Below are 23385 nucleotides of genomic sequence, written 5' to 3'. Positions count from 1 at the left end.
ATGTGCCCCCACATAACTGGTCAGAAAGGAAATGCAAATAAAACCACCATGAGGTCCCACCACCCACCCACTGGAAGAGTAAATTTAAATACTGGGAACAGCAAGTGTTGGCCAAGGTGTGGAGTCCCGGAAATGTCTCACATAGAATAGAGAGTGTAGGATGTTAAAACTTCCTGGGAGAACTTCCAGCCGTTTCTTTGAAAGTTAAATACACACTTATGCCCTAACCGCATAGGTCTGATCCTAGATATTTACCAAAGAGGAGTGAACATTTATATCCATAAAGAGGCTTATGCAAGAATGCCTATACGGTTCTATTCATACTGGAACCGAGCTGAGAGCCCTGTAGATGTCCAGCAATAATAACAGGCAAGTCACTATGGCAACACACGGCCAGCCATTCACAGGGGTGAACTGAAGAGAGAGAGCTGAGAAGCTGAAAGTCGAGTATAATGGTGGACGTGTGGAAATTGATGATGTTGGGAGGTGAGCTCCATCAGGGAATTATGTCTTTCCCTTGAAACTGGCCTCTCTCAGGAATTGGTTATCCCTTGAGAGACCGGAAGTCTCTGCACACTGATCTGGCATGCACCAGTGCCAAGTGCCTTCCAGCGCACAGTGAGAGAGTCCAGAAGGCATTACCTGATGTCAGGTCTGCTAGTGTCCAGAACTGTGAGCTAAATAAACTGCTCTATCAATCATCACCCTCAAGATGATACGCACATGAGCATCTATTCAAATTGCCAAAGCTATCGAATTTTGAGCTGACTTATTGTAACCTCTCTGTAACTGCAATCTTAAAAATTGCCATAAAGACTGCTAAAAATTCTGTAGTTTGGTTTTTGCAATATTATTGATTTGAAACTTTATTGTGTACAATATTCTAAATATTCTGAAATTTAATTTATGAATGATAAAAGGTGTGGGGGTTCTGTAAGAAAGGGTCTCCTGCAAACAGACTAAGGCCTCCATCAGAGAAAGAGAATGTGGCTTTGTACTAGAGTTGGAACTGAACACTAGATTCTCTTAATATGTGTGTGTATGTGTGTGCGCACGTGCACGTGTGTGCACGTGTGTTTAAGCATCTGTCAAGCTCTTGTATGTAAGGCATGTGTGAGGATTGTTGTGTGAAGGAAGAGTTCTCTGTGTGTGTGTGTGTGCATGTGTGTAGTGCTGTGTGTATGTGTGTGTGTATGTAGTGCTGTGTGTATATGTGTGTGTATGTAGTGCTGTGTGTGTGTGTAGTGTTGTGTGTGATAGGTGTGTGTGTGTATGTGTGTGTATGTGTGTGTATGTAGTGCATGTGTGTAGTGCTGTGTGTATGTGTATGTGTGTGTGTATGTAGTGCATGTGTGTAGTGCTGTGTGTATGTGTGTGCGTGTAGTGCTGTGTGTGTGTAGTGTTGTGTGTGATAGGTGTGTGTGTATGTGTGTGTGTGTATGTGTGTGTGTATGTAGTGCATGTGTGTAGTGCTGTGTGTATGTGTGTGCGTGTAGTGCTGTGTGTGTAGTGTTGTGTTTGATAGGTGTGTGTGTGTGTATGTGTGTGTATGTAGTGCATGTGTGTAGTGCTGTGTGTATGTGTGTGCGTGTAGTGCTGTGTGTGTGTGTGTGTAGTGTTGTGTGTGAAGTGTCACCATATTGGGACAGCTGATGAACGTTGAGTGTAGAGTCTGAATTAGATAATGATGCTGATGTTGAATTAGATTTTTGTGACTGTGACTGTTGCATTTGTCACTAAGTGTCCTGATTCATATGAAACAGACAGTAGGGGCGTTTGAGGTAAAATACCCAGTGTCCCCTGTCAGAAGAAGGGAGGGGAGCAGAGGGATCTAAACAGAGCAGACTAAGGGGAAACAGTGGCTAGAGGGGCACATGAGAATCCTGAGCTATTCTTCCATTTGTTGGAAGTGAAATCAAGATTAAAGCTTCAGTATTGTGAATGAAATGGCTTTTAAGGTCCTCATGGAGCAGTTAGACCTGACAGAGGTTTGATGCGGATGAGAGCTTTACCAGAAACTGAGTTGGGTATTGTGGGGCTGGCTTTGAGGATCCAGTCTGGGGCTGGCTGGGGCAACGAGGCCTATTCTACTCAGGAGCTAAGGACTGGCCTTCAGAGAGGAGAAAGAGGTACACCGTTCTGTGCTCACACTCAGGGGGCTCAGGCCCCTAGAAGAAAAGAGACTGTCAGGGGAGATGGAAATAGCCCCTCTAAGAGGACTTGAGTGAGACTTGTGTTGGTAATGGTGTGCGCAATACAAGTAGAGGCCACAGGAGGTCCTTCAGCGCAGGCTTCAGCCTGGATATCTACTGCCAACCGAAATGGCTGCTCAGCCTGTAGACTTCAGAAAAACGCATCTGCTAATAGGCTCCACAGAGCAATGGATTCACCAATGATACAAAAAGTCCTAAGCTGACAGTAAGCAGGCTGTTTTGGTCTATCATTCGCCAAGCCTGGAGCAGAAGCTTCACTTTGAGAGGACAGCAGTACGGACCACATAGGAAGAAAGAGACTATAGATCAGGGCTGTCCCCATTCTAAGGCCCTGTCCCCAGTGCTTCACGATCCTCGTCAGACCACTTCCAAACCTGCAGACACCACCAGTGTAGAATGGCCCCGCCTCAGATGGCTTCTGTTTGGGTCTAACCTACTTGGGCACCACAGACTCAGCAAAGTCAAGCTCCAACCACGTGACCCTCCGGATCTCAGAGGCCCGACACTCAGAGGAGACAGCGCGTGCCCTCCCTATCATCACTGTGGGGGTTGACAGGAGGTCTCTGTCACTACTGCTCTGCACCACTTTGCCTATGGTAAACGGAACCGAGGGAACAGAGCACGGTGTGTGGCTTGAGTTCAGGAAGTTAAAGGAACACACAACTGCAGGAGACATGGATGGTACTGAGACACATGTGGTAACCACAAAGAGTTGGAGGGACACTGTAGAACTGCACAGGCGCACATATCTGGGATGAAAAGCCACTGGTTCCCTTAACCAGCAGCTCAGCCACCACAGAAGAAGCAGGACAGAGGAAAAAGAAAGCCCCAAGGAACATGACAAAAGCCCAGTGGGTGTGGAACAATGTGGAGTGCAACAGAGTACCAGGAGAAATGAGGGGGTGGGGAGGAGGAGGTGGCACTGCCGTGGTAGAAACTGCTTTGTTTGGCTGAGAAAGTACACATCTCCAGAGAGGAATACCAAGAAATCCCAAGCAGGACATGCTCAAAGGAAAACACGGGAACACACCACAGCCCAAATTATCAAAGACCAGGGAGAGACAGGAGAGTCCTAAAGCAGCCAAGAGAAAGGAATCCCACACATCAACATATGTGGATATACACTGGCAAACACATGCACACACATATACAGGCATGTGTGCACATATGTACACACACATGTGTACACATATCCACATAGTCATGCATGTATACATACAGGCACAAACACATGCACATACCATCATGCAGGTACATATGTATGTACTGGCAAGCCTGCGTGCATATGTGCATACTAGTACATGCGTGTGCGTTCTTGTGCATGAGCGCACACGCGCGCGCACACACACAAACATAAGGCTGCAGGCACACATCTCACAGGCACACCTGCACACAGATGTCTGAAGGAAGTGATGGGCCTACTCAGCCTTTTATTGTTAAAAACAGAAATGCCTTGTCCCGAGGAGAAGACAGGTCAGAGAGGTGAAGTGCTCTGCCAAGGAGGGCGGGACAGAAGCCCCTCTCAAACCCTAGCCAGTGTGTGTCCCAAGGATGCTGAAAACAGGAAGAAGCCGCACACAGAAGCCAGACCTGGCTTTGCTTACTGCTCCACTCTCCCCAGAAAGAGGCCGTGCCATCCATGCTGGGTCACCAGATAGGCGTGCTGACCCTGCTGTGGCGGGAGAAAGACAAGATCACACAGCAGCACTCTCACTTTTGTGTCTACCTCCTCATGGAGCTTGTTTTCCAGCAGAAGGGTGAGTGGGACTGGCAGGGGTTCAGGGTTGGGGGCGGGGGAGGGAGCGGGGTGGGTAGCAGCCCTCCTGAGCACAGCTGTCCACAGGGAAGTTGGTGGAGTCTGCGCAATGGAGTAAGATGAAGCACTTTGAAAGCAACGTGTTTAGAGAGTGGGAGATGAAGCTCTACTACCTGGTGAAGGTGAGGTCGCTCGGGCAATGCCCGGGTCTCTGCTACCCTCAGTGCACAGTGGTTACATGGTTTCTTCCTCCCCACTCCCAGGCCTGTGTAGATGGGGCCAAAGGTTCCCAGGGACCTGTGCAGGCAAGTAGGTTGGGCAGAACCAGGACAGGACGGACTTCTGCTCTTTTCAGGGAAGTTCTGTCTGTACCTTCTCTCCCAGCAGATAGGACCTTTAAACCCACGGGGCAAAGGTTCTCACTTGTATCTCCCTCTGGGGACAAGAGAAGCCAGCCTATCCTGTTCTTCTGGGGACACACTTAGCACTGCCCCTCCATCCTGCGTAAGCTTGAGAAACTCCTTCCCTGGCCTTTCATGACATACCCTTCCTGCATTTTTCCCAGGCTCGGCCTGCCTATTACTTTGGATAGAGAAGATCAGGGCTGGGGTTGTGTTTAAGCTTAATGACTGGGTAACCCTGGGTCAGTCATCCATCCTCCTGAGCCTCCAAGTGAGGGTCACTTGGGTCTGGATCCAGCTGCTCCTGAGACTGGCTGGGTCAGAGGCAGTGACACTTCCCAGCACCTGGTGTCTCCTGGGCCATGCACTAGGCTGAATCTGTTGTCCTAGTGGCCCTTGCCTATGAGAAAACAGATTGGATCCTGTCGTTCCAAGGCAGTTGGATAGTAAAGCAAGGCAGAGGAAGGCTAGATCTGGGCAGGAGTTGGTCACCATTCCAGTTCAGCAGGAACTGGATACTGGGACTCCTTACAAGGCTGTTCACCACCATTATTCCCCTGAGAAAGTCTTCAGGGAATAGGCAGCCGTGAGCTTATGGAAGGCACCCTTACAGCCACCCAGCAATGGCCACAAGAAGGAGGAACTATACAGTTCATAGCAGCCTGGGGCGAGGGTAGGATGGGGCCTTTGGAGTCCTGCAAGTCTTTGTCCATAGTGATGTTCATTCCCTCCATGGTAAGAGGCTGGACCCCCTTCCTGGCCTGAGCCACTGCTGACCAGAGATTCCCTCTCCCTGCTTTGCCTTTACACAGGTTTTCAAGGAAGACCTGACAGTGGCACAGCACACACAACTGATCCTTACGCTGGTGCACAATCTAAGCACTTGTAACCACCTTCGCTGTGACCTTGCTGCCAAGCTCCTGCTAATGATCTGTGTGGAGCCTGGCTTCAGGAAGGAGCAGGTGAGGGTGGTGACTGTGGCTCCCTTCTGACTGTGTGTGCGAGCGTGCGACACACCCTCTCATTCACCCGTAATCACAGAGACAAGGAGTGATGACCCTAGTAGCCTATGAGTGGGGTCCCAATGGACTTCTGGTTAGCAGCTGCTTTTGTCCAGCAGATTCTCGGCCCTCCTTCTGCAGCCTCACAGGTGGCTTGTGGGAGAGGGCAGATCTAGCTGCCCTCCAGTTTGGCTTCACCAACTAAATTGAAGACTCACTCTTAGGGACTGCCAGGTCCCATCCACGTGGGTCCTCTTACAGGGTCCACCACAATGCACCTCTTGCCTTGTTCACCCTGCCTTCCTGAAGACAGGGATGGAGATGGGGGAACTGAGCTGTAAAGCTAAGTCCTACCAGGAACTCAGAAGGCTTTGCCCTGTCTGAAGCTGCATTCCACCTTGCAGGTAGCTGAGCTCTTGCAAGGTCTGTTCCAGGAGCTGCCAAACATCCACCTCAAAAATGTGCAGCAGACCATAAGTCAGGCCACGTTGGCTCTGGGGATCCAGCATATCCAGGAGGTGGTGGAGGTGATCTTATCCCTATGTCAGCCCTCAGAGAGGTATGTGTGTGTGTGTGTGTGTGTGTGTGTGTGTGTGTGTGTGTGTGTGTATACATATATATATTTATCTTCCCTTGACCCAGGCACCCCAATGTAGTCCTCATCCAGGCATGTGGTGGTCCACCTTCCTGGGCCATAGTTTACTTAACACACTAGGCAAGAAAAGGCATTCGAGGGTTCTGTCTCTTTCTTGACTCTGGACTCTGGCCAGAGGGGCTCTAAAGGAGTTTGGGGATTAAACAGGGTTCTAGCAGTCCCAGGAGGGACATCGGTGTAGAAACAATCTCAGTTTCACGGTCACCAGAGGCTGACCTATATGCAGAGCCCCCAGACCAGCCAAAGGCTATGAAGATACACCAAGACACCCTTCTACCTATCCACAGGTACCCCGTTGCCCCAGGACCCCAGTGAGTTTTGATCCAACTGTCACACTAGATAGTCTTTCAGGAGGCAGTCTGTTGACAATGAAGCCTCACTAATTCAGAACATGGCTAGGAGCTGCTGGCAGCAGCAGCATAACCATAAGCCTGTCAGTCCTTAGGTGGCCAGCCTTATGCTAAGCGCCTCATGAATATATGTATATAGTTGGCAAGGCGGGACATAACAGGCACACTGGCTGATCTCTGAACACACAGCCTTTGATTGATAGGGAGCAACTGGGTACTCATGAGCTCTGCCTGGAGTGGTTTCTGGCTCTGTTAGCTTCCCTCTTCAGACTATCTAAGTGGTGGTGGGTGAGGGCTTGCCCCTACTTCTAAGAAAAAAGATGGGCTTTAGGGAAGCTATTTGCTGGGACTCGTGTAGATATCAAGCAAAGCATCACAGAATATAGACCTCAGGGCCTCTCACTTACTACCCACCCCCACGACTCACTTTCCCACATCCTTCTGATGGCCAGCATTCATAAGAGGTCTCTCAGCAGTGTTGTGTCCTGTGTTCCCAGTGGTGGCCTGGTCCCTGTCTCATCAGGTGGATCCTACCACTGTGGAAGGCTCTGGCCGCCAACTACCACGTGGCTCGTGAAGTTATAACCCTACTTTACATAAGGCTGAGGCTGCGGCCGCCAAGGAGTCTCCTCCAGTCCACATATCGGGCCCGGCTGGTCTCCCTGATGGTGAGCAGCACCCTGTGCTACATGCCACCAGCATGGTCCCCCAGTGGCAGCAGCAGTACCCAGGGCTTCAGCTCCTGGGGTAGGAGGGGCAGGCACCGTGCTGCCTCCAAGGGTCCCACTCTCAGACCTTCATCATGGTCTGTGATCATTTGTAGAGGTGGGCAACACATTTTACCTGCACTTGGTGAGCCTCTCACCCGGTAGGCATGGCTTCAGTAGGTAGGTGTCTGAGGTACTCATCGATGGGCCAGCCAATTGACTACAGACTCCTGCTGCCACTCTATACGGATGCCTCATCATAGACCATAACAGAACTGAAAGTTCCACAGTGAAAGTAGGAGAGAGCTTTGCCTTTCCTGACATGACTCAGAGACTGTGCCCTGGGCCACGGTTGGCTGTGGGAATAGGAACAATGAAGAGAGATGGTGGGGTGATGAAAGGCCACCAGGATCTAGGGAAGGCAGAGGGATTCCTGACAGAGAAGGCAGGGCAGGGGTGGGAAGTGAGATAGCCAGCACTGATTGAGAGTTGAGGCTGGCATCTGGATTTCCCTAAGCTTTAGAAGGACCTTACTTGGCAATGACCCATTATCTCTGCCCCATGAAAAGAGACTCTTACATTCAGGGGAGGACAAAGTAGAACAGTGGGCACAACACCATAGGACTGGCTGGGGGATGGTTTAGAGAAAGAGCCGGAATTCTCAGGCCAAACACAGCCCAATTCCAAAGAAATAGGGCCAGATGGAACCAACCATCAGAAACTTGGGGCCAGGAGAGGCCTTCACCATGGAAGATCTGAGAAGGACCTTCCCACAGGATGGGCACTTGGAGAGGTGTAGCTCATCATAAGGTGGGGCCCAGCCAAGAAAAATAGAATCAAGAATATGGAAGCCAGGCTGAGCAAAGCCTGGACCTCAGGGCCCAGCCCCAGAGACCACAGGGGGTCCTTCTTGGTTGAGCCTCAGAACTAGTGTAGGATCTTTGGAGATTTATTGAAGGGGTCTTCATGGGAGGCCAGATAAAGGCAGCAAGGACCAGACTAGAGTGGCTTTGTGGCTGTTGTCTCTGTTCTGCTCAAGGGCTCCTCTCTTACCACCCACCACAGGCTCTAGGCACCATTTATGAGCTCCTCTACACCAAGGAGTACAGGGACACAGTCTGCTGGGCTTTTTCAGGGATCCTTCTGGGCCTCCTCACAGAGCTCTACTACCTGCTGGAGATGGGCCTAGTGCAAGGCATGTTTGACTACCAGGAAGACGATCTCGGCTCTAAGCCCCTTGGGCCCTGCAGGTGAACAGAGATATCTCTGGGACCTCCCTTGCACTCGCCGAGCCATGCTGATGCTATGGAGCCATGAAGGGAAGGATTTTTGAGTGGAGGTGGGATAGGGTTGGGACAGAGTTCCCAAACTTTCTAATAGAGAGACTCTTGAGCAAGAGAAGTCTAGTACGTGGCAGCTGACAAGTTTCAGGCACCTGTTTTATTCCACCTTGCCTAGGATCTGCATGGAAGCACTCAAGGGCCTCTTCTGGACCAACGAATACTGGGAAGTGTTTGCTGATGTGAAGCTGATCCAGGGCTGGGAACTCTTTGGGCAGTTGGAAACTTTTCCAAGGGGAGTGACCCTTTTGGCCAGGTGAGCCTTCAGCTTGGGCACCCTCTGCCTGAGAGAGAGTAGAATGGCAGCCCAGCCCACTCACCCTAACCTGGATCCTGCACTCCAGAATCAGAAATCTGGCCAGTGTGAAGGGCTAGCTGGTGAATGGAGCCCTCTGGGACTCTGTGCCTACCTCTTGCATGCGATAGGGCCATGGCTCATTATAACTGCGAGATCAAGGCTGTCATGGGGCAGGCTCTCATCTCCCTGAAGAGCAATGAAGAACGAGACAACATTGTGGGCATCTGCATCATCATTGAGGTCAGCCTGTCCCCTACCCACCCAGGTGGGCTTCCCTTCCAGGGTTTCTGATATATAAAGCATATACATCTGGCCCTTGTGCGTCAGCTCTGCTTGCTGGTAGATGTGATTCTTTAGGTCTAACTTCATCCTCATAGCATGGGGCAGACCACTTCCTTGCCAGCTGGGGTTAGCAGGTGGGCTGATGGTGCCGACCCCTGCCCAGTTTCTCAACAGCCCAGATGCCTCCCATTATGTGTCTTGGAAGACCATGTACAACTCCCTGAACCTGGGCCTTTCCAGCCGCAACCAGATGGTGCGAGCTATGAGCCTGAAGGGCCTGAGCAGCACTCTGATGCGCCCTAAAAAGGTGAGGGGGAAGGAAATCAAGAACTAAACCTCCTGCCATCTCAGGAGGATCACAGAGAGGGCTAAGCACAAAGGCAGTGTCTGGAAGGGTGGTAGAGAGGCCATCAGGTCTGGTTGGCCTTACTTAATTGCTTCGTATGATAACTCCTGTCAGGTACCCAATATCCTACCCTTTTGAACCTCCCAGAGCAGTCCTGCTCTGAGATAGTCCTCATGATGGGCTGGAATGCAGCTGCAGATTTGGCCTATTCCAGACACCTAATATGGTTTTGTCTGTTTTCCTGTCCATCCTGTAGAGGAGGTAGGGGATGGATTTGGGAACAGCTAGCTTCAGCACTCAGACCTCTGCCCGACCTGGACTGACTCAGAGATGGGCAGATAATACCTTCTGAGAAGGCCAGTAGCTGCACAAAGCTATGACCTGCTACTTCACTGGGACAGCTGGCAGACACTGGTCAAGGGCCCTACTAGAGGATGGTGGTCTCCCTGCAGGCAACTCTGCTAAGAAGTAGGTTGATGGAGCTGTTGGACAACTTTCTACAGCCTGAGTTCCAGGACCCTGCAGGCCTGATGAAGATCCTGGGCCACCTCCTGCACTGTCTAGGTGTCCAGGGCATCGGAATTGTCAGCCTCAAGATTGCCCAGCATCTTCTCAGCCTGTTCACAGATGTGAGCTGGGCAGGGAGTTGGGGTGGCAGGACAGGACAAAGCAGGGCTGCAGATAGCAAGCAGAAACTAGTACCTGTCCTCCTCAGCTCCATCCCCAGAACCACCTGAGAATAAAAATTTGAAGTTTGTGAAGGCCTGTGCTCAGGATTCTGCCTCCCAGGCCATCAAGACCAATGACTCCATTTAAAAGCCACATGAACTCCTCATATTGTGGAATAAGACCCAGTGATTTCAGGAGGTTGAGGTTGGGAGTGAGGAAGGTTTGAACTTGGCGTGGACAGTCATAGGGAGACCACCACAAGGGGCCTCTGAGATGGATTAGAACCAGAGAGATGGGTGCTAGGATGAGCCCCTCTTGGGATAGGTAGGCAGGCAGGGCACTGCACATCTGGAATTGAGGAGGGAGTAGACCCAGATTGGGCATGTCTTTCACAGAGGGGAGGCTGAGTCCTGACAGAGGTAGTGTTAGGAGAAATTATGACATTAGCAGGCACTCTTTAGGTGTTGGGTTCTGCACTCCCCTCAACCCAAGGACAAGGGTGCTGTTGTTAACGATGAAACAGTGTGTGAGGACAGAGCCTCACCCAGGGTCATTAAGCTAGAATGTCACAGATCTAACAGTCGGGTCTGCTTAGGACTGGAGGTATGGCTGCTGTCACCTCCAGAGACTTGCAGAGAAACCCAGAGGCGAGAAGCTAGGAAGAACAAACAAATCCAAGACGTTCACCAGAGGATGAAGGAAGCCAAGGAATGGGAAAGTGAGAAGGCCCTGGGACAGAAGTCAGCAGGAATCAGGGACTGAACGGCCATTGGCTTCTGGGGTTAGGGACAAGGACAGCACAGGACCAAAGTGAGGCAACCAGAAGTCATGGGAAGAGAGGGAGGGGGGAGAAGCCTGGCCTGTGGCATGCCTGAGCAGGAGACCTGCTTCCCCCCCAGGAAAGAGCAACGGTTCGGGAAGGTGCCATCTTCCTGTTTGGAGATGTCATCCACTATGGTGGCAAGAAGCTTCAGCAGAGCCTCAAGGACCTGGCTTCTCAGGCTGCAGTACCCCTCCTCTTAAATATGGCTGATCCCTGCCAAGAAGTAGCCATGGTGAGTGTAGCCCAGTTCAGCTGGGGCAGCTAGGAGAGCCAGGCTGAAGGAGAATAGGACTTGAGGGTTCAGCTCTCTGAGACTGTTCAGGAGAGGCCACCTAGGCAACAGAGAGGGCTGGGGCTGGGTTTGTAGGCCACCGCAGCAGCCAGAGAAAAGGCATGGGCTCCATCTTGGTGGTGTTTCCTCAACCACCTGCTTCAGATTCATCACTCCCTTCCCATCAGGCCCTTGGGCAGCCTCTTCCGTCTGAAGACCTCCACGCCACCATCTAAAATCAGCTGCAGAAATCCAGCACTCAGGAACTTTCTACCTCTACTTTCCTCCCTCCCTGTTGCTGGAATTTCCAACCCCAATAATTCCATATAATAAACCACAATCCAGTTATAATTATAAGCTTTATGCTTAGGTTGGGCAGGTCTAACACCACACTAACTTATTCCCCCGCTGTAAGACCCCTTGCTACTTGTGGTTTCTCCTGGCCATGTGGTTCAGGTCCATCGTGGCTTCTTCCTCTTCTTCACTCCTTTCTCCTTCCCCTCTCATCCTCTTCCCCTCTCCACCTGCTCCCACTCTCAAACCTCCAGTCCCACCTTTCCCCCGACTGCCCAATCAGAGGCTCCAGCCTTTATTGACCAGTTAAAATGGGGAGGAGGTTCACATGAGATCCCCTGAGTGCTCTTTGGGGGCAACCTCTCTTGAGGAAGCAGAATTAACATCAGAATATGAACAGCACCAGGACAACCCCCCCCAAACTCCTGGCCAGCGGTGTGACCATGTGCTGCACTGGAGTCCCTACTTGTATCCTGCCTGCCTAGTGGCACAACCCCCTCAGAGGAACTTCGCGCAACTCTCCCTGGGGTGGCCCTGAAACAGTAGCCATGTCACAAGGACTTTGCGTTTTATAGGCCATGCCTTTTAAGGCACCCTGAGTTCCTGGAACCATCCTCCACCTCTGGTTCTCCCTAGGGCTAGGCCAGTCTCTATTTGCTACCCACAGGTCAAGCCTGGCCTCTAGGCTTCTGAGAGTAAGGCTTCATATTTAACAACTAAACCGTGGCACAGGCTCATATCCACTGTGGGAAGTCAGGTCCCTTCCCAAACCTAGACAAAGCTTCACCCCTCTAAGACTGGTACTCTAAGCTGGTTTCTCAGAAAGAGGCCTAGGACGTTTCTGGAAGTCCTATGTGAATTAGAACAGGATAGCCTGCGTTGGGTGTGAGTTACCCCTTCCTCTGGTGATACCTTTCCCTGTCAGTGTCAGCACCCTGACAGGGGTAACACTGCTGCAGAGATCTCTCCTTGAGATCTCTCGGAGATGAGAGGGATGATGATGAGTGGGAGCAGAGACACTCACTCTGTTCCCCACTTACAGAAGGCCAAGTTCACATTCCTGCGCTGTGCTATCTTGCTAAAGTGGGAGTTCCGGAAGGAGCTGTTCGGCAAGCTGGCGTGGGGTCAAGGGCTGGGCGCTGCAAATGACATTTTTGTCTACATGGTAAGGCCTGAGCACCTTTCCAGGGAAGGGCCTGAGACCAGAGAGCTGTGATGGCTGTGCAGTCACCCCAGACCTCTCTGAGGGTAGTGTATGGGGAGGAGAGGTGGTCCTGAGGGAGGGAGTTTAATTACTGGGCTTCTGTGAGGAACATTTCCCTCTTCACAATGAAGCTCATTCTCTGAAATACACTGTCCAGGAGGGAAGGGAGTCTCCACCATGTGCCTAGACTGTGCTCAAGGCCACCCTAGTAGGGCCTCTGTGGACACAGTGCCCCCTGGGGTTCCAGAGCTTATCTAAGGCAGACACACCTGAGCCTCTGAGTCTGTACATTGCAGGGCCCAGGAGTAGGAGGCCAGTAAATGGCACCCCTTGGTGTCTAGCCACCAGTTTAACCTTTGGCCCCAGGTTCTTATGCCCTCCTGGGTCTAGGCTGTCAGGGGCATAATTCCAGACTCTCAAATAGGACCAAGGTCACATGGGCAAGGCAGGACAGGCCTGTCCTCAGTCTTCAGGCTTCAATGGATTCTGGTTCAGCCACTAGGGACAAGCCTAGAACTGTGGCTGCAAAGACCTCCAGGTGATCTTTAGACAGGGTGGGGACACTGAACTCCCAAGTCTGCTTACCCGTCCCATGCAGTGCACCATGCGGCACCTTGATGACAGTGACAATAGAAGCATGGCCCTTGAGAAACCCAGGACTGCAGCCTCCAGCTGTTTCACATGGCCCTAACTTTAAGTATCAGGTACAGTTAGGGCCCACGAAACAGGAAAGGTTTATGGCAGGGAGGACAGGAATCTGGGCAGTTAGAAATGGAAATGCCATTGAAGGGCGCGGAGCAGCAGAGCCTCTATGTGACACAGGCACTTGTGTCGTGTCTGCAGTGCATGGTAGCAGCACCTTAAGGTAAGCACTAGAGAACCCCGGAGGCAACTGCTCTCTCAGCAGCAGAGAAGAGCAGGATGTGGAAGTTGCTGGTGATGAGTCTGCCTCTCCTCTCCATGACACGGGCCTTGCAGGGGACCCTGGGGACTTGGGAGTGTGGAACATAGAGCTTTTGGTCTGTGGTGAGATGACAATCAGGCAAGGATGGACAAGCATGCTGGAGGGTCTCCAGAGAGATGTTGGGAAGGGCTACAAATGTGGGAGCTCCCAGATCCTGGGCATGGCCTCCCCTCATTGGATCAAATGGAGGAACTGGGCCATCAGCACCAGCTACCCTTCCACATCTGCTAGGGGACTCAGATGCCTGCCCTCCTCTCTTTCAGGCTCTCGGTACTGTAAGTGGAATTCGGCGCTTAGGGGTCCCTCAGGAAAGCTTTGTCCCTGAAGTGAGGTAGCACACAGACCTTCCATATGGTCACAGGCCCTCTCTTCTTCCCTCCTCAGCTGGAAAGCAATGTCGGCAACTACCAGCAGTTCCTCAGTCAGGCCTTGATGTGTCTGGACAGTTCCCACACGACAGTGAAGCTGGCAGCCATGAAGTTCATCGGTAAGTACTGACCCAGCAGCCTCAACCCCCACCCTTGGTATTCCCCTGCCTCGGCTGCCACAGTGGACGGTCCTGGGTCCATTGCAGGGACACAGTAGATCTAGCCAGTGAGAGGATTGGATGCCTCTGCTGGCCAGTGCTCTCTTTCAGCGGACAAGGATTGCCACTGCTAACCACTTCCTTGACTACCCCAGGGGCATTGCTTCAGGACTATTTCAATGACCTATGCCTGTACTTGAGAAAGAATGATGTGATCTCCCTTAAGAAATGTGAGCATGCAGAGCCTTTGTACCTTCTGGTGGCTGGGACCTGTTTTACCTGACACTTGAAGGAGCTTTCTGGCGGGGAGATGCCTTTCCAGGGGGGTGGTGGGGCTCACTTTTCCCTCCAGACTGTGGGTTCACTGGGGCCCCGAGTTCTTCAGTGAGCTCCTGGTGGGACAATGTGGTCTCTGCTTGCAGGTTTGGAGGCCCTCCGCCATGACACGGACTCCAGGACCAGAAACTTCTACCTGAACTGTTGGAATGACGCCGTAGAGCTATCTTACTATGTACAAGACTAGCTGCGCCTGTGATTGTTCTTATTTTTGTCTTTGTTGAGTCCTATCTTTATTAAATGCCTCAGAGTATATCTCTGGCCTCTCACAAGACATGTGCAACAGGCCAGGACTGCTTCTCTGCTTAATCTTAACTCCATAGCCTATCTGGTGGGAAGGGCTCGACTCAGAGCTCCAGACGTTACATAGTGTTCCAATGGTCAGCAAGAGCAAGGGCCGTCAGTGCAGGTGCTGCCATACTCAAGAAGAGTTTAAGACCCCGGAGCTACCTCAGCAGCCCCATTCCCAAGCTCCATTTGCCCTCAGCCAGGACAGGCTGCCCCACATGTCCACTTGGCCTATTGCCTGCCTCATTTATCCTGCCCTCAAGTAGGTCTTATGTGAACCTGCTTAATCACCTACTGCTCTCTTGTGGCCACTGAACCTTTCATATTTAACCAGGACCTTTGATTAGCTGACATCTAGGCCTCGGTGGGTCTTCCAGACTTCTGAGGACACCCTTCCCACATTGTTTGGCTGCTTCTCTGCTGTTGTGTGGTTCCCCTGGGATACCCATTCTCTCTGGCAAACTCACCTTTTCCAAGCCCATCTAGGTCCTTCGGTTATGCCCAGTGCCATTGCCTCTCACAGTGGCATTAGAATACTGTGCTGGCTGCCAGGGTAGACTCAGGGTGTTCTTGGATCAAAGCCACCAGACAGTGATGAGAAATTGAATGTAGACCTAGCCAGTGACTTGGGTATGGCTCTTCAAGGGCACACAGCTTCCTATGTATTGAGTGACTGTCCAGGCTGGAGGTGCTAAGTCATATCAGATGCCCAGATATTACCAAAAACTCCCATGTCCCCAAAGCGGAGGCTTAAAAAATGGTTAGGAGCCCTTAAACCATGAGCTAGTACAAGAAGGGGAGGGAAGGCATTGAGATATCCGGGATCACTGAGGACTGATGAGATCGTGGTGCTGGGGTTGGTAGACAGGCTCTGGCTCCCACAGGCTACACCAGGCTAACTCCAAAGGCTCCTCAAGATAGCAGCACCTGTGGGGCCGGGGACCCATGGGACCAGAGAAACTGGTCTAGAGCAGGAATGTGGTCAAGTCCTGTCCAACCCCAGAGATCTTGTCTCAAGATCGGTAGAAAGTGGGACAACTCCCTCCCCTGCCTTAGTCCTGTGCCCACCATCTTTGCTCATACCAGAGGAGGTCGTGTAGTCGTAGCCAGGTTAAACTTCCTCTCTTCTTATAAGGTCAGGTCCAGCGAGCACATGGAGTTCCTCCTAATGTAAATGAGGCATCCTCAGTATCCCAGCCCCAACCAGTGCTATACCCCCACCTTAATAGCCCCTTTGCACTCCAAAGGTTTAATACATCCACCCAGTAGTCCCTACTTATCGCCAAAGGTTTAAAAAGCCTTTGCTCTTCTATCCCTGCCCCAGTTAAATGTGCTTCTCCCTGAAGCCTAGCTCAGAGAAGTCTGTTTCTTGTTGCACTCACTCACTGCCTGAGGTCTCCATGACCCTTGGTTGGTCTTGACTCACTGCCCTTCTCTGGGTCTGCTGGCTGTAGTCACCAGTCACCTCAAGAGGGAAGGGGAAAGGAGGGGGAATGAGAAGCATCCACCCATTTCCAAGAGGCGAACAGAGCTGCCTTGCGGTGAGGTGCTCCCACGATGTATTTTCTTCATATGGACAACTGGTTAAAGCACACATGCCTGCCAGCCTCTTAGAGACAGAAGGTCAGTAGCCTCACAGGAGAGCTGTCTCAGCGGATTTCGGCTCCCACAAACCTGAGATAGCACAACGAACAGAACAGCTGTCAAACAGCCATGCGTGGACCATTAGACAGGACAGACATTAGCTCACCAGAAAGGGCTAAAGAGAACGAGATGAAATCCTGAGAAACTCTCCAAAACAGAAGAAACACACAAGTCCATAATCACAAAGAGAGCGATATATATACACCAAGTAACAGAAAGCAATGTGAAGAATGCAAGGTCTTGAAAATGGCTAGAAAGGAAGAGACACTTCCTCCCTCCCGAAACAACACAGCTTTGGGCAGAGGAGATGTCAACTGGGAGAGAGTACAGTGACATTTATGGCTGCCCCAAAATGTGAATGCTAACTTCCAAGCAGAAAGGCAAAAGCAATGGAGACAGGAATCATTTCAGTGTCCCTTTAGAAGGATTGAAGGGCTGTCCACATGCTCAGAAAGCCAAATTGGCTGCTTCTCCCATAATGCAACACTAAAGCAAGCACAGGCTAAGGATAATAGCTTCCAGGGTAGCAGAAGTCTACCTCATGCCACCTGTGCATGTACGGAGCAAACTTCAAAAGCATAAACTGTTCTGTACTCAAGAGGTTGAGGCAGGAGGATGAACAAACGTTTCAGACAGCCTGAGCTACATGGCTTCCTCAGAATGAAAATCTATGGCAAATAAAACCCAAACCAAAACCAAAATTCAGCAACCCAACATCCTGAGAAATATCACTGCCACTGGGTATGTGGTTGCTGGCAGATACATGGATGGAGTGAAGGAACAGCAGCTCTGAGGCTGAAAATGGTTCTTCACTGCCAACTTGACTTGGAATCACCATGGAAACACACATCAGGGTGTGTCTGTGAGGATGAATCCAGAAAGGTTTAATAGAGGAAGAAGGACCCACCTTGAATAGGGGTGGCACCATCCTGAGGACTGGGGAATCCCAGATTGATCTAAATTAGAGGGCGCACTGAGCACCAGCACTGGGCTCTGCTTCCTTGTGGTGGGTGGTGATGTGACTGGCTAGCTGCGTCACACTCCTGCCTCGTGGGTCTTTTCTGCCACAGTGAACTGTCTCCCTTGAACTGTGAGACTTACTAAATCCCTTCCTTCCTCAAGCTGATTTTGTCAGGTTTCTGAAGAGAGAAGGAACTAATACAGGTGGGTTACAGGATATAGGAACAAGTCTGGAGAAGCAGCAACTCCAGCAGAGAAATGGGTCAAGTGGGCCGTTTACCGAAGACTAGGGGCCAATGGATATAGGGAAAGAAACAGAAGCTTGGGGATAATGTGGGGGGAAATATGCCTGTAACAGAGCCCCAGGTCCTTCTTGCTTCTTTGGTAAGTCAGACAGGCTGATGCCTGCTGTGGGTAAGGCTGTGGCATATCACGTCAGGGTACAATCGGCGCACAGCCTGATGGCACACGACCCGATGAAGGCTGCAGAGCACAGATGGCCGGTTGTCCAGCTCTTGAGTTCCCACACAAGGCTACAGCAGGCCTGTGTGAGGCTGTGTCCAGCAGGAATGCTGGTGAGATAAAGTTTGAAGTAATTAGAGGAAGCATGAGGAAATGCACACACAAAGCACTACGAGGCAGTGAGGGGGCCTCACAGACTGAAGCATCTCTCCTGCTGGGCGCAGCTATGTGTCACATACTGCACAGTCACACACAAAAGTACTCTGACCTGGTCGTAGGTCTCCCCTTTTCTCTGATATTCCCTGACCAATACTCAAAAACTATCTAAAACCCATACATAACCGTCAGGAGCAGACACAGAGCTTCAGGAGAAGCCACCTCTTTGTGGTCCAGGAGATAGAGATGGCTCCGGTAGGGAGCGAATGTCCTTCTGCTCTCTGTGTGCTTCTGTCTGATGCTCCAGTCTTGGGAAATCTTGAATGGAGCAGTACCAGCACTGAAGACACAGACCTCAGAGGCAGGGCTGGGGACTGAGAGAGCAGGTTGTGCCTTTGTTTTTCTGTTTTCCCTTTGCCTGCTTGGTGCCTGAACCAGGAGACGACCAGTTGCACAGATGCCTCACAGAAGCTAAAGCCCCTATTTGGAAAGCCAGGTTTACAATCCAAAATTAAATGACCTATAGAGAATCTGGAAAGGCTCAACTGCAGGGGAAAGGACAGGTGACATTCCAGACCAGGAGACGCAGGGCGCCAAGGGTGAATGTTCAAAGACTTTACGCAGCCCTTATTACCATTGCTCTAAGATGTAATGCAGTGGACAGGAAACAGAGCCACTGCAACAGAAGGCTGAGGAAACAGGGGAAGGACAGAAGGATGAAGAAGAAAAAACAAGAACCAAACATAGAAACAAGACAGAAAAAAAAATCAGACAGGACCGAAAAAGAATCATGTAGACAAAGCGGAGAGAAAACAGAATAATCAAACAGAGAAACTGGACAGAAATAGGAGCCGAAGCAGTGGTGTTGATTAGAGACAAGCTGACTGACGGGCAGAGCCAACTAGAAGCCAGGAGGAGCCTTGTGTGCAGTTCTCTGAGCAAAGGGAGACAGGCAACATGGCACAGCTCGTTGTACCACATCCTCTTAGTTTTCTTCTTGCACAAACGTTATCATATTGGGAGCAGGGCTGGAAAGATGGCTGGGGGGTTAAGAGCACCTGTTGCTTCCTCAAGGGACCTAAAGGTTCAGTTCCTGGCACATGCATGTGGTTCCCGATCCTTTATAACTTTAGTTCTAGGGGACCCAACACCTCTTCTGAACCCTGTAGGCATGGTGCACATTTAGTGCACAGACATACACACAAGCAAAACACCCACACACATAAACTAAAATAAAGGTTAATTTTTAAATTTAAAAACGAAGTTATGAGAGGGGCTGCTTTAGGGATAGTGGCTCACACCTGTAATTCTAACACTTGAGCAACTGCACCAGGAGCAGTGTCATCAGACAGAGGCCAGCCCGGACTACACATTGTGTTCCAGGGCAACCTAGACTAAAGGAGTAAATGCTGTTTCCAAACCAAAACCATCTGAATGGATGTTAGAGTGTATGTAAAACTAAAAACGCCTAGACTTTAGAAATGAGTCCTCAAGAGTCAACCCACAAAAATCACCCCACTCCCTAAATGCTAGATCTCTTCATAGGATAGTCTGCTCTACAAAAGACATTGCTTGGAGGAGGAAGAGGTGGCCCCAGGCTGGGAGGAAAATAGAAGAAAGAAGTAAAGAAAGACAGTACCAGGCACCCGGTGTGAGGTAAGATGTCTAAAACCAGCTAAACATACAAGGTGAGCATGAAACAGGCTGGTGAGGGAAGGCAGGGGACATGACCACTAAGGAAGACAAACTAAATACAGCCTCCTAGTCTAGACATTACAGTCCAAGGTATTTACCTGACAGAGGTGAAAGCCTATGACCATATTGAGGGAAAAAAGGATTTTGACAACAGTTTCATAACTTTCCCCAACCAATCTAGACGCAATCAAGATATCTCTCAGGAGCAGAGAGGATTGACTGTGATGTGTCCGAATGATGAACAGGCAACATGCTAAGCCATAGCAGCAGCCTAACATGCAGATTCCGAGGTAAAAACAAAACAAAACAAAACACTAGCCTAGAGTTGGGGAGATGGTGCAGTGGGCAAGGACAAGGGGGTGGGGCTGAGCTATATCCAGCATCCATGTGAAAGTCAGGCCTGGCCATACACACATGACAGTAACTCCTGTGCTGTAGAGACAGGCTGATCCCAGAGCTCACTGGCTAGGCAAGCAGTGAGCTTAGATTTAGTGGAAGCAATGTGATGATGATGATGATGACAACGACGACGACGAAGACGACAGCAACAATAATGTAATGTGGAGAGAGCAATAGAGGAAGAATCTCAGTGTCTGCCTCTGGCCTCTACGTGCACATACAGGATGTGTCCACCCATAAGCATGTGTGCTCATACACACCTGAAAGGCTGTCAGAGAGATGCAAGTCCAGAGACTAGAAGGCTGAGGATAGAGGAGCATTTATTTCAGGCCAGCGTGGGAAACATTCTGAGCTCCTGACTCAAGGCTGAGAGAGTAAATAGGTTATGGCTCAGTGATAGGATGTCTGTGTACCAAGCATGAGGCCCTGGGTCCAACCACAGTGTGACAGAATTAAGAAAAACCAGGCCAGGCTCCCAGGGGAGGACTTGATGGTGAAAAAGGATTGGAGGTTTGGAACACTATTCTTTGTCCTGTCCATTGCTACAGTTCTGCGTTCAGGTCACAGAACTGGGGAGCAGACAAGTACACACTTAACCAAGCTCATCGAACACTCCAAGTGTACAGTACATATATGAATGGCTCCCTGCTGCACATGAATGAAATGGTGGAACCCAAGAACCTATGACCGTACTCATCACCATGTGTAGAGAAAGCTGTTGAGTATAGCTTTGTGTAATCCAAGCTCTGTGCTTGGCTATATGTCTTCTTGTTAAAATAACCCATATCAAGAAAGGAAATGAAGAAAAAGTAACAGATCGGATGTACACGTAACAACCAGATGGGTGGTTTTTAAAATGTGCTTAGTGGAAAAATTTTAGATATGGGTTAAGATATAGAGTGATATTGAAATGAGCTGGTGCTTTGATCACTGGGCCCTGGTTATGCAAGGTGCGGGTGGGAGGAGAAGCTTGGGAATGGGCCACCAAACTCGCCACACTCTCTTTGCACTTTTCTCTATGCCTAGAATGGTCACAAAAACTGCAAAGAAGCCTTTAAACAGGAGCCACACATCAACTAAATCAAAGAGTTCTTTACAGACTTGGGCAGGGTTGTAGGGGCACAGGGAAAGCCTGGGGCTTCTCGGAGGTCAATAGTAGAAGTGGGTAGATGTCATTAACTCAGTCGTTAACAGCAGAGAGACAGAGGAAGGAAGGAAGGAAGGAAGGAAGGAAGGAAGGAAGGAAGGAAGGAAGGAAGGAAGAAGGAAGGGACTGAAGGGGGTAGTGGGGACAGAGGGAGGTGAGAGGCATCGAGGAAGAGAGATCAATAACAAACCAATAACCACTCACTGCAGACTTGAAGCTTATGCCCCATGAGACCAGCTTGGGACCCCAGCCAGTGCCCTCAGATGAAGCCCACATACATATAGGTAGCACCTTACACTGCCTACAGAAATAAGACAATGCTGCCCCACTTGCAGAGTTATCGAATACAGGACTGAAACAGCAGGTAGAGTCCCTGACTGAGGCTAGGGACCAGAGCAAGGTTCTAAGATCCTTGTGCTGTTGGAAGTTGTGTGTGTGTGTGTGTGTGTGTGTGTGTGTGTGTGTGTGTGTGTGTGCGCGTGCGCGCGCGCCTCCTTGACACGGCTTGGATCCTTGCATTCCTCAAAACACACAAGGCAGCCTTTGACAGGACTGCAGGGAATTTTCCACTATGACAGTGGGAATTTTCCATATGTCTTCTGCAGTTACTGAATGGTTGAGCAGATACAAAAATCCCGAAAGGTTATGAGAAAAACAGCAGGAAAGAGTCTCCTGGCTGACTAGTCACTTCCGCCGCCACCAGAGAGGAGCACAGGCTGTGTCCTTAGTAGCTGGGTGCCCTTCACTTCAATTCCCTCCCACACCTTGCTCCTAGACAAAGTGTCAGACCCCATAGGCTGAGGGCTCCACCCCCCAGGATGCACAGTTGTAGAAAGTCCTCTGGGGCTTCTGGGCACTTGTCTCCCATCCCCCATCTCTGGCTCTCAGCCCCTTCTTAGGTGCAATACTCAGGGGACTCCTTGGTTGACCACTTGGAAGCTTCCTGACCTCTATCCTTTAGGGGTTTCATGGGGTGTCAGTATATAAGCATGGTCAGTAAGTCATCAGCCAGAGCAACAGAAGATTAGCCATTCATAAGCCAAGAAGAGAGGCCTCAGGGGAAGCCAAACATACCCATACCTTGATCTTGAACGGCAGCCTCCAGAACTCTGAGAACACACCCAACCCAAATAATTGGTGACCAGTGGTCAATTTAACCTTCACTGTTTGTCCTTTTTCCCTTCCTGGATGATTCAGGAGGCTGGCAGTCTCCACTCCCTAATCCTGCCGTGGGCTTTCCTGTGAGCTTTCCTTCCTCAGGCTGTAGAAGAGACCCCAGTTAGCAACCTTCGCATTAGCCTACCAAGGACACTCACCACCCCCAAGACTCTGCAAGTCCCAGGAGCCAGGTGTGTATATCAAAAAGCAAAGATAGGAACCAGGTTTGAATAGATCACAGAAGGACAGATTTGAGTCATAAAACTGACCACCCTGACTTCCTGAACATGGCCGTGACTCTACTCTGGGCTGAGAAAATGTGTATTGAATATTCATGACAATGGTCACATCTTATGTAACAGAGCATTTGTCATACAGACCACATTCTACCAGCATGATAGTTAAATCAGGACTCACAAGTGGGGGTGTATGCCTCTGATCCTAGCATTTGAGAGGGAGTTGACAGGCTGACTGAGAGTTCCAGGCTAGCCTGGGGTACCTAAGAAGAAAGACCCTGCCAGGAAAAAAAAAAGAAATCGCAAATTGATAGATTTGTTTTTCAAAACCCCACGGTTTAGAACGCTTAAAATGTGTATAAAAGAACTTGTCTATCCAAGGACGTATTCTTGATAAAATTAGAAGAATAATTACTACAACTGAATGGTAAAAATAATGTGTACGGGAACCTGTAGGACGGAACTCAAGTGACATATTGAGAGAAACTGGTGGTCTAAGATGCTTATATTAGACACTAAGAGAGGCTAACAGCTCGTGTGGGAGGAACCCAACTTGAGCTGCTTGTCTGCATTCAGTACCACGCTCAGGCAAAGAAGGAAGTGACAAGCAGGGACTAGCACAGGGACCCAGAGGGCACACAGCTGCTTCCTAAGCAAGGTGACCCGAGTCCGGGCTGACAAGAGGGACCAGACACATCAGCAGTTCTGAGAGAACAAGAGGTTATTATGAGCACTGCCAGGCAGTGTGACCGAGGTAGATTCCCGAAGATGTCACTTTAAAAAGCCCCCAAAGGCTGCCCAGAG

The 23385-nt window shown here is 50.3% G+C and overlaps 1 protein-coding gene and 1 long non-coding RNA gene across 37 annotated transcripts in view; one reads left to right on the top strand and one right to left on the bottom strand.

Annotated features, from left to right (window-relative positions):
- The window catches only part of Mroh4 (maestro heat-like repeat family member 4), a 32110-nt gene extending 17400 nt beyond the window's left edge, over positions 1-14710 (top strand). For 7 of the 25 annotated variants that reach the window (XM_087559509.1, XM_087559518.1, XM_087559510.1 and 4 more), the window contains 15 exons: positions 3835-3970; positions 4057-4151; positions 5183-5332; positions 5776-5930; positions 6900-7044; positions 8149-8333; positions 8542-8679; positions 8850-8961; positions 9167-9310; positions 9802-9978; positions 10918-11073; positions 12449-12571; positions 13959-14061; positions 14256-14330; positions 14523-14710. In XM_087559509.1, the coding sequence (XP_087415635.1) occupies positions 3835-3970; positions 4057-4151; positions 5183-5332; positions 5776-5930; positions 6900-7044; positions 8149-8333; positions 8542-8679; positions 8850-8961; positions 9167-9310; positions 9802-9978; positions 10918-11073; positions 12449-12571; positions 13959-14061; positions 14256-14330; positions 14523-14623 (1995 nt within the window). In that variant the 3' untranslated portion in view covers positions 14624-14710. The remainder of the gene's footprint in view (positions 1-3834; positions 3971-4056; positions 4152-5182; positions 5333-5775; positions 5931-6899; positions 7045-8148; positions 8334-8541; positions 8680-8849; positions 8962-9166; positions 9311-9801; positions 9979-10917; positions 11074-12448; positions 12572-13958; positions 14062-14255; positions 14331-14522) is intronic. The other 18 variants (XM_087559514.1, XM_087559522.1, XM_087559513.1 and 15 more) reach the window with 7 other exon arrangements.
- The window catches only part of LOC102550355 (uncharacterized), a 32348-nt gene that overhangs the window by 5742 nt on the left and 3221 nt on the right, over positions 1-23385 (bottom strand). For 2 of the 12 annotated variants that reach the window (XR_015624840.1, XR_015624834.1), the window contains exons 3-5: positions 16107-16398; positions 15808-15889; positions 15414-15651 (exon numbers count right to left, since the gene is read on the bottom strand). This is a non-coding gene — a long non-coding RNA (uncharacterized LOC102550355). Of the gene's footprint in view, positions 1-15413; positions 15652-15807; positions 15890-16106; positions 16399-23385 lie in introns of those variants that run through there. The other 10 variants (XR_015624839.1, XR_015624833.1, XR_015624842.1 and 7 more) reach the window with 5 other exon arrangements.

The sequence above is a fragment of the Rattus norvegicus genome, chromosome 7 (genome assembly GCF_021556685.1).
Source record: "Rattus norvegicus strain SHRSP/BbbUtx chromosome 7, alternate assembly SHRSP_T2T, whole genome shotgun sequence".
Taxonomy (NCBI): Eukaryota; Metazoa; Chordata; class Mammalia; order Rodentia; family Muridae; genus Rattus; species Rattus norvegicus.
This window is presented reverse-complemented; position numbering and strand designations above follow the sequence as displayed.